The sequence below is a fragment of the Schistocerca americana genome, unplaced genomic scaffold, assembly GCF_021461395.2.
Source record: "Schistocerca americana isolate TAMUIC-IGC-003095 unplaced genomic scaffold, iqSchAmer2.1 HiC_scaffold_54, whole genome shotgun sequence".
In the NCBI taxonomy this organism is placed as follows: domain Eukaryota; kingdom Metazoa; phylum Arthropoda; class Insecta; order Orthoptera; family Acrididae; genus Schistocerca; species Schistocerca americana.
In genome coordinates, this window is record NW_025726280.1 from 1924528 (window position 1) to 1935676 (window position 11149).

General features: G+C 46.6%; 1 protein-coding gene across 1 annotated transcript in view; it reads right to left on the reverse strand.

The window, feature by feature from the left end:
- LOC124586124 (F-box/LRR-repeat protein fbxl-1-like) overlaps positions 1-10894 on the reverse strand; it is a 75226-nt gene extending 64332 nt beyond the window's left edge. The window contains exon 1 of the mRNA XM_047131411.1: positions 9696-10894. Coding sequence (XP_046987367.1) covers positions 9696-9824 — 129 coding nt within the window. The 5' untranslated portion in view covers positions 9825-10894. The remainder of the gene's footprint in view (positions 1-9695) is intronic.
- Positions 10895-11149: the final 255 nt, after the last annotated feature.

Consider the following 11149-nt stretch of genomic DNA (forward strand, 5'->3'; position numbering starts at 1 on the left):
AATTATCTGCTCCACACACTGCTTCTCGGTTTCAGTTGCAACCACTGCAGGACAGCAAGCACGCTCCCAATCTCTGACGCTTTGCCTTCCCTTTATAAACTCCTGATCCGAGTGAACACAGATTTCTGTGATAAACAGTTGTCAACATACACGGGACCCATTTCACGATACACTTCCCCTGTGAACAGCCCTTCCACCCACAAGAAATGCACGACCACATACTATTCTACTCGTGTACACTTCCCTGCAGCCTCTAAATGTGTACACATGCCACTATCTGCTGGCAAAGTATGTATGCACGATTTAAACACAGTATAAGGTAAACTGATATTTGTGACTTATTCATTGACTTGTCCTCACGGTGTCAGTATTTTGCAACAATGGTTTAGTAAACCGTTGGTCCAGTAGAATACACACCTGTAAGTACAGCAACTGCCTTCTCTGGAATTGGAATCGTGACACCCTCCTTGAACTCGGAGAGTATTTTGCCTGTTTCATACACCTTACGAGGTCTGTTCAAATAATTCTAGAACTTTGTCCAAAAAATTTGTCTATGCTTACCTTCTATTTCTACACGCTCTCTTTCGAAATACTCTCCACCACAATTGATAACACCGCTCGCAATGTCGTTTCTACATGTGGAAGCAGTCCTGGTACGCCTCTAGACGGATTACGCAAAACGCTGTTTTAAAATCTTCTTTTACGTCGTCTATCATTGCAGATCTTCGTCCTTTCAAAAGGGATTTCAACTTCGAAAATAAAAAAAGTCCACAGAGGCCAGGTCTGGAGAGTACGGAGCATCAGGCAGCACAGTGATTTCATTTTTTGTGCTACAGTCGTGCAGCAACAGGGAGAGATGTGTGGACGCGTTATCGCGAAGCGAGAGCCGTGAACTGTCTCGCCACTCTTCAGGCTGTTTCCTTCTCACATTTTATTGGGCTTCGTAACACGTCCCAATCCTACCATTGGTTAACAGTTTGTCCCTGTGGAACAAATTCGTGATGAAGATGAACTAATCATTCAAAGTCAAAGAAAACTGTCTGCGTCGCTTTGACATTTGATCTGACCTGATGAGCTAGTTTTGGTGTCGGAGAATCCTTCCTGATCCATTGTGAAGATTGAACCTGAGTCTCAACATCATAACTGTAGACCCACATCTCATCACCCGTTATGATACTCTTAAGGACCATCTCATTCTCATTTGTGCGATGCGATAGCCCTTCACAGGTTGCACGGCGACGATCTTTCTGGTCTCAACTCACGAGCTGTGGGACGAATTTGCTGGCAACACATAGCACTCCAATATGCTGTGTCAAGATTTCATGACACGGTCCAATTGAAATGTTACATTCTTCCGAAATCTCTCGGACAGTCAGTCTGTGACTGGATCGCACAATTTTGTCGATGTTACCGACACGAGTGTCGGTGGTAGACGTCGGAGGGTGTCCCGAATGAGGGTCATCTCTAACTTCTGTCCAGCCATTTTTAAACTGTGTCAGCCATTTGTAACACAGAGTACGACTTAATCACTCATCACCGTAGGCTTCCTGCATCGTTTGGAGTGTCTCTGCAGATTTTCTTGAGTTTCGTGCACAATTTAATGCAGATGCATTGCTCCTCTAGCTCTTCCATCTCGAAATTCACAAACTGTGCAACACAACATTCTATTAAATGCAGCACTCAACAATAACTAACAGAAATACAACAATGAAACACATTAAACACAAGCATACGCGGATGCCAACCACATTTCACTCTAAATTACAAATGTTCTGGAATATTTTGAACAGACCTTGTACACACACAATGGAATAGTTCTGTCATGGCTGACTCTCCCAAGGATCTCAATAATTCTGAGGGAATGTCATTTTCTCCAGGGGCCTTATTTCAACCTTCAGTGCTCCAACAAATGCTTCTCGCACAATAAGATCCCCCATCTCATTTTCATTTACGTCATCATCCCTTTGCTTTCAAGTTGATTTCCATTGTAAAGTCCTTCTACACACTCCTTCCACCGTTCAGCTTTCTATTCTTTGTGTAGTACTGGCGAGCCACTTGAGCTCTTTATATTTGTACAGCTGTTTCTCTTTTCTCCGAAAGTCATTTTAATGCTCCTCTACATGGCATCTATCTTTCCCCACAGTAATGCGTGCTCCTGTAGCATTGCATTCATCCATTAGCCATTCCTACTTAGCAATTTTGCACTTTCTGTACAACTGACACACACACACACACACACACACACACACACACACACACACACACACACACACACACACGCACTAAGAACCACAAGGGCCTCAAGCAAACCATCATCAAACCGAATATCAGAGAAGCCAGTGAGATAGCTTTTCGTGACTGTTCATACATACAATGTGGATCTAGAGCACAGACAAACGTGACACAGCCTAAGATTGATGGATGTCAGAAGCATAAATAAATGCTACAGTCTCAATCAATGATGATACGCTTTGGCCTCTTATGGTTCTCAGTGGCTCATATAATTTATGGTTGTATAATTTTATCAAGCAGTGTAATATAATTAACACAAATTTCCTTATGTCTCTCAGTAATTCACATACATTTGTAAATTGATTAAACATGTCCTATTTTTTATGTGTAATTTATGCAGTATACTCCTGATTACATGTTCACATGCAAAATTAAATAATTAAATACAAGTACATTCTAAATTATTGAAAATTAGATAAAAATTAAAGAATTTTTTAAATTAAGGAACTTAGTACTGTAGAGCAGTACAGGTCATTGTCCTAGGAAGTATTATTATTGATGCTGAAATTTATTGACTGCACGGTACTATGAAATATCAAAAATCAGGTTGTTCTGCAAAATAAAATTTTGTCACAAACACTGACTATCTATCCTAGCATTTACCCCATCATAAGGCACTACTATTTAACATGATTTGGCAGATTTTGTTTTTATTTTAAATTTGAGGCCAGATAACCTTCCTGGTGCCACAGTCACCAGTTAACGTCAGGGAGGAGAGCTGTGGCTGCCACACGACTATGGATCGTGTAAACTTTGTCCTTTGTGTAACCGTATATTACAGATATTTGTACCGAGTGGAGATTGGGGACCAGCCCAGCATTTCCCTACATGAGTGCAGGAAACCACCTAAAAGCCACACTCGGGCTGACCGAAGTACCAGACCACCGGTTCCCAACCCCTCACGGGACTCGCCACTCTTCGTCGGGTCCGTGCTCGGCTACCGTGAGGCCGCTGCCTTTGCAGCACAGTTTCCCTTCGGTGCTGCACGTATATCCTCACACTGTTCTATTTCTTCTCCCTCGGGGAACGTGTCCAGAATGTTTCTGGAAAGGTGTTTTGCATTTTCAGTGGCCAATATCAGAACAGTCTCTGCACTGTTTTTCATTTCTTTTTTCTTTCCTTGTTCCCCTTCTCCTATCCTTCCTCCGTTTCGGCGTTCGAGGTCCTCCTTTTTTCTTCTTCCTCCCCATGCACCGCCTATGCCTCTGACACATAACACGTGAACGGGTAACGTGTAAAACCCAGCCCCGAGTCGACAGGTAGAGTTCGCACGTACCCCCTCGTAGAGGCCGGGCCTGAGGAGAGATGATTGCCCGAGCTGCTAGCTTCTCAAATTGCCAATTGGAACGTCTGTTAGGTGTTCGTGAGGTGCAATCTGAAGTGTGAACAATCGTCTGAGGCAAGTGTGCCCCCTTCTGATGTGTGCCCCCCCGTAGTAAGGAGCACGCCGTCGGAGATGCCGAAAATCGTGGGGGATTTTCTCGCAACGAGCCAATCGTCTTCACCTTCAACGTCTACAAAACATAAACGGAATGAGGCCAATGATTCAAAAGACCCTCCCAGCTGCACCACGGTTCCACGTGGTTTCACATATTGAAGACGGTCAGTCACTACGCTAAATCCGTATATTACCTGGAAAGGTGTCGATGCAACTGCTGGCCCTGTGAACTCCTGCTCTCATTTACACAATGTCACTTTGCTTTCGAAGGCTACTTCTGACTCTCAGGCGCGACACTGTTCGCAGCTCCGCTCCTCCGCGGCTATCCCGTTGGTGTCGAGGCCCGCCGAATGCGGAATTCTTCCTGCGGTGTTATTTACACTACACCGCTCGACGGTCTGACTGAGGCAGAAATTCGAATGTACCTCTCCGATCGGAGTGCCATCGCAGTCTATCGTGTGATGAAAAAGGTAGATGCCTCCTCAGTGCCCACACGCACTCTGTTTCTCACTTTTGACAGAGTGGTTCTTCCGTCAAAGATCAAAGCAGGTGATGAAGTTATCACAGTCAGACTGTATATTCCAAACCCGACGCACTGCTACCGGTGTCACCGTTACGACCACACCTGAGAGTCCTGTCGACTCCCGGCCAGATGTGTAACCTGCGGTAGTGACGCTCACGAGGGCGAGTGCCCACCTCCTTCTCCCCGCTGCAGCGACAGCGCTGACGACCGTGCCAAATCCTCCTGCGATTATCCCGCATATCTCGACGAGTTGGCTGTCCGGGAGATATGAGTGAAGGAAAAACTGCATTACCCGGCTGCTCGTAAGTTGTCGGCTACTCGTAAACCCCACGTCCTACCGCCTGGCACCTACAGTATCGTTCTCGCTCTACGGAGGACCCGGCCGTGCAGACGTCCGACCTAATATTTAGCACCGCGATTGTGAAATTGCTCGGTGTCCCGGTAGCATCCCCGTCTCCTCCTCCAGCTGTGCGACAAACTTTCGCCTCCCAGAGTTAAGCCACCTGCTACACAACCGGCAGGCATAAAGGACAGAAGGAACACTCCTACAAAGACTTTGTACATCCCTCCAGCCAGCCGACATCAGAGTCTTCCTCTGCCAACCGGAAAGGCTCCGAGAAGTGGAACGGAGGCGGCCGGTCTCCCCTGCGACGCTGTCGCCACGTGATACCCTCACCTGGCGGAACTCTGTGTCGCCGGTGTGCACTCTCGGCTGTTTTTCTGCCCTGGAATACGCAGGCCGACAGACAGAGAATGCCGACACTCCTGTAGACTTCACGGAGTGGGATGTTCCCGCTTCCGTGTCCCGTAGTGACAGGTATACGTAGGCCGGCACTCGGCAGCCGCCGAGGTGACACCCCTCCGTGTTTTCCTCGTCGTGACTCTCCTCCGGTGGAACGTTTGCGTTCTTCGATCCGACGACGACAATTTATGGGTGCTCTTAGAATCACAGTGTCCACTCGTCCTCTGCCTCCGGGAAAACAATATTGCATCCTCACGACCACTTTGAGCTCTCGCATTTCTTTCCAGTCTGTTTTGACCTCCTCCCCCTCGTGGAGGAGCCTTGTAGCTCATACGGGATGATGTTTACAGTCGATCCACCTCTCCGATTACCCATCTCCGAGCTGTTGCAGTTTGCCTTTTCTTTCCTCACTTGACCTTTTCCTTCTGTACCATTTATGTCCCTCCGTCATTTGTTATCGCCGGGGCAGACATTCTAGAGTTTATTGGGCAGCTACCTCACCCCATTCTGCTGCTCAGTGACTTTAATGTGCATCAGCCCCTTTGGGGTTCTACCAGAATGTGTCGGAGAGGTGACCTCTCGGCTGACCTTCTCAATCAAATTAACCTCCTCTGCCTTAATGTAGGAGCACCCATGTTCCTTTCAGACTTCACGCACACCTATTCCCATTTGGAGCTATCCTTCTGCACTGACCAGCTCGCCCACTGTCTGAGGCGTACGTTCTCTGACATGTAATCGAGTGACCGTTTTTCCCGTGTAATATCCGTTTGCTGACTCCTATCCCATCTACGTGCACACCCAAATGGCAGCTTACTAAGTCTGACTGGAGGCTCTACTCCTCTCTGGTGACCTTCGACAAACATTGTGCTGACCAGGTAGAGTATCTTACAGATGTTATCATTACTGTGACACAACATTCCATTCCTCACACTTTCTCTTCACCACGCTGCGCCCCCCGGTCCCTCGGTGGACCGAGGCGTGCCGCGATGCAATTTGTGTGTGGACACGTGCTCTCTGCATTTTTAACCGTAATCCTACAATGGCAAACTGCATTCATTGTAAACAGTTGTGTGCACAGTGTCATCACCTTCTTCAGGACAGCAAACAATCTAGTTCGGTTTCATTCATTAGCTCTTTTAACATTCCACTCCCTCGCCCACCATGTGGGCCAATCTCTGACAGATCTCTGGGATTTTCAGGCCTGACAGTAGCAGACAATGTCACAGTGGACCCTACTGCTATCTCCGACACCTTGGGCTGCCATTTTCCTGCCTTCTCATCCATCGGAAATGAGTGGAGGAGGCTCGGGCAGGGCAAGCACTTTCTGCTTAACATGTACGACCGCATCTGGGCAGAGGGCACATTTCCCACAACGGCTCTCGATCTTCCACCATAATCGAGTCCGTCAACACGAGGTGGCGAAGATGAGGTAGCCGAGGAGGTGGAAACGTGGGTTCAACTATGCCAAGACTGCTCGGTAGCTACAACAGGAAAACACAATTAATTAGCAGGAGTACAAAATAAGAAAGAAGTTATTACTTAACTTTGCTGCAGTCCACGATCAGTTGGTCATCAATTATAGAAGGTGCGACTAGACTAAGCGTCTGTAGAATGACATAATATACATGTCAAAGATCGTGCAGTGATGACTTAATGTCTCGTAATCTCAAATGTCGAATCCGGTGAATTTGAAGACTAACTTGAAATGAAGCAACAAAGACTCGATGGCAGCAATACTGAGCTGCAGATGATGACTAACGTCGGCACTGGCTGACCACTGAGCGCGGCTACGAACTGTAGACTGGCACAACTGCATTACTCTCCTGCTGCACACGAAATGGCCCAGCAGTGCCTCGTGGCAGCGTAAGTACTGTGACTGGCTGTGTACTCTTTGGCTAACACAGCCATTCTTCTGTTCCATTTATTGAGAGAATCACATCCGGCGGATTGGTGTCTCAGGCGGTGGTGTGGTCGTATGACTGATGACATCACATCCCAGATTCTGGCATGAAGCCACTGTCATACCCATATCTAAGGCCGGTAAGGACCTTCCTTCTAGCTACTGCCCCATTTCTCTCACCAGCTGTGTTTGCAAGGTGACGGAACATATGATTCTCGCAATTTACTAAGCATTGCACACTGTGGATTTAGTTGCAGTCGACCATCTCTTCATTTCGTCCACCCGTGTCACAAACGGTTTGCTGCGGAACTCCCAGATTGTGGCCATGTTTTTCGATTTGGAGAAAGCCTACGACAACTGCTGGAGGACTGGTATCCTCTGTCCTCTCTACAGGTGGGGCTTCGGTAGCCGCATATCCCGTTTCCTTCAGGAATTTTTAAAAGACCGAGTTTTCAAAGTACGTGAGGGTTCTGCCTTGTCAGACACCTTTATCCGGGAAACAGTGTGCCTCGAGGTTCCATCCCAAGTGTCGTCCTCTTCGCTATCGCCATTAGTCCCATAATGGCCTGACTCCCACTGGACATCTTTGGCTCCCTTTTTTTCGACGATTTTGCATCTATTCCAGTTCTCCACTGACTCGGCTCATCGAGCAGCATCTTCAGCGATGTCTCGATCGTCTCTACTTGTAGAGCACGGACAGTGGCTTTTGTTCTTCTGTTGACAAAACTGTTTGTACATATTTCTTGTGGCGCAACGGGTTTCTTCCGCCATCTTTGCACCTCAGCCCTGTACCTCTTCAGTTTGTTGAAACTATGAAATTCTTGGGTCTCACGCTCGATAGGAAACTTTCTCGGTCCTCTCACGTGTCTTACCTAACAGCCCACTGTATGCAGTCCCTCAATGTTGTACGTGTCCTCAGTGGTACTTCCTGGGGAGCAGATCGAACCACCCTCCACTGTTTGTACCGGTCCCTTTTCCATTCAAAACTAGACTAGGGGTGTTTCGTTTTTGCATCTGCACATCTGTCCCTCTTATCCTGTTTCAATACTATTCACCATTGTGGCATCTGTTTGGTCACTGGCACCTATTCACTGGACCGGCTGAGAGTCTGTATGCTGAAGCTGGCAAACTACCGCTATCCTACTTTCTCCTCAGCAGGTAAGCACACCGTTTGTCTGCCGTGCAGGCCACCCACCCTATGCCTCCTTCTTCAATGACTCCTTTGATCGCCAGCATGGGGCACGTCCCTTTTCTCTGTTACCTCCCGGAGTTCACTTTCAGCTCTTCCTCCGACAGCTTAACTTCACAATACCTGCCACTTTCCTGATGCGTGTGAATCCTTCACCAGCTCGACTTCACGCAGCGGCCCGTGTTCGCCTCAGCCTCCATTCGCTTCCTAAAGTCACTACCTCCAGCCTCGCTCTATCGCCTTCAGTTTCACGACCTTCACACGGAAATTCACAATAGTACCTTTGCATATACTGACAGCTCTCGAACTGACCGTGATGTCAGGGGTGCCTTCGTCATTGGCACCGACATTCTACATTTCTGACACGGGTGCGTACGACCCTGCACCCTAAAACAAAAACAGAAGACCTGGTCATTAATCTGCTGCACAGAGCTGATCCGGGTCTGGTTTCCCTCACTGTCATCCAAGGTAGCACGCTGCAGCTAAGCTGTACGAGAAGCTGCTTCCTCGACAAGACTAATTACACTCTACCGTAATGATAAAAAATTACAGCTGAGAACATGACATCTGTCTTCAGAGTGAGACTCCAGATGAGGAGAGAAGCCAGTATCAAGTAGTATCTGTCCCAGACAGCAACAGGCATCACACAACAGAGCTTGGCACAGGCTCCTCCATCATCTGGGGTCTGAAGTCGGTTTAATGACTGAAACCAATTACTGACACCAGATATAAAACAAATTTGTGATCCCGGTTGCTACTTTTTATTATTCTATTAACCGTGATTGCCGAGTTTGGTCATTGCATCAAAAATTCTCACACTACAGAAATAAGCAAACTGTCAATTGCATCTTAATCAATTTCACCCAAATTTGGAAGACATGCTGGTTGCCGTATCACATTCAGCACTATGGCAGTTAGAACTTTCTAGCTTCCACAGGAGTGGTTATATGGGCACAAAAGGGTTTCCTACCACTGACATGTAGGCTGCCCTGCATGACTGGCATGTCATGTGAGTAGTATCTGCACAACTTGCAATGGCACAGCTGAGCAAGGTGGGGTGGGGGCGCAGGAGAGACTGACGGTGAGAAAGGGAGGAGGAGGAAGCTGAGAGAGAAAAGGGGAGGAAGAGATGGGCAGAGAGAGAGAGTAGGGAAGAGGTGGGAGTAGGGAAGAGGTGGGAGGATGAGGGAGACAGGGAGAGGAAGAAGTGGACACAGCGAGCGAGAGGAGGACGTGTGTGTAATATATGTGTCAAAAGTGTATGTGACCGAAGCCACTGGGAAAAGGCTAGTTAACGATAATACGAGAAATGTAACCTACAATATAATTTTAACAGGTAACTGTAGTTCAAAAATAAATTAAAAAATGAAAAAAAAGAAACATACCATGTATGAACTCTAAGAGTGATCTCAAAGCAAGATGAGAGGTCCCACATTGCTACATTTTGAATCACGTGCACTTTCTGTTTCTCAGAAGCACACGTATCTTTTAACCCGTCCAATCCCTCACTATAAAGTACAGAAAACAGGAATTGTCCATCTGGTTAAAAACAGTACTCGCACAAGTGGGCCCTCATTTATATCTCACACTATAGCTGAAGGTTCAACTTACCGAGTAGTTCATCTTCTGACAGCCGTGAAGCTGCAAAGTTGTGAGATTCGGACAGTTCCTGCAGATCTTACGTAAGATGCGAGCTCTGGTACCGCGCATCATCGTAAGTGTCCGGAGTTGTGGCATCATACCGGCTGTCCGTAAGACCTCTCTGTCCGTCTTCTCACACCTGCAGTGGGCGCACTCGGAGCAGGTGACACCGCAGCAGCTCCTCCCATTCTGTGCCCTGCAGTGTGAGAGGCGCACAATGAGAAACACATAATGATCGAATTCTTATACTTTGACGTAAGTTTCATGCGTAAAACTACTCTCGTTAACTGTGTAGTCCATTTATAGTGAATTAATCCACAAGATCTTGAAGGCAGCAAATACTGGTGCCCAGGTTGACGTTCCTCGACTTTTGGAAGATGTCTGACAGGGTTCCACACTGTAGCTTAATAAACAAAAGATGAGCGTACGGAATATTGGACCAGTTTTGTGACTGAACAGAAGAGCTCCTAACAAATGGAACATAGTATGCCATTCTTAGTAAAGAGAAACCTTCAGACATATTAGTAACCTCTGAAATATCCCAAGGGAGTTCTTAAAAGATGTCATTTTCACTTTTAGCTGTAACTGTTTTTATTGTGCTATTGCAATTTTGGATTATAAGCCACTGTCTTGTAACAAGAACCGACACGACCTCACTGTGCCAGTACTGCAAACAGTTAAATGCGGCAGGAAAATACAGCTGTTAGTTTTCCTGGGGGCATGCTGCCTCTACTGTGTAGTTAAACGATGATGGCATTCTCTTGGGTAAAATATTCTGGAGGTAAAATAGTTCCCCATTCGGGTCTCCACGTGGGTCCGATAAGGAGGATGTCGTCATCGTGAAAAACCAAACATACAATCTACAGGTGAGGTCATAGACTGCTAGATCCCTTAATTGGGCAGGTAGGTTAGAAAATTTAAAAAGGGAACTGGATGATTTGAAGTTGGATATTGTGGGAATTAGTGAAGTTCTGTGGCAAGTGGAAAAGGAGTTTCAGTCAGGTGAGTACAGGACCATAAATACAAATCAAATAGGGTAGTGCAAGAGTAGGTTTAATAATGCATACAAAATAGGAGTCCATGCAGGCCAAAAACGGATATAAAGCCAACATTCACCACAGTAGTACAGGTTTATATACCAACTAGCTCCACAGATGATGAAATAAAAGAAATTGTTCAGACACATAGTTAAGGTACAGAAAAATTTAGTTGTGACAGGGTAATAATTCCTGCTGTCGATGTGCACTAAGGTCGTAAGCTGAAGCGAAGACTTGTTATTTTTCATATATCACACACACACACACACACACACACACACACACACACACACACATGTATATATATATACCATGCACACATGACCACCAATCCAGCATCTTGGGCTGGAATGCACATCACATTGATCACATTGGTTGCAGCAGCTA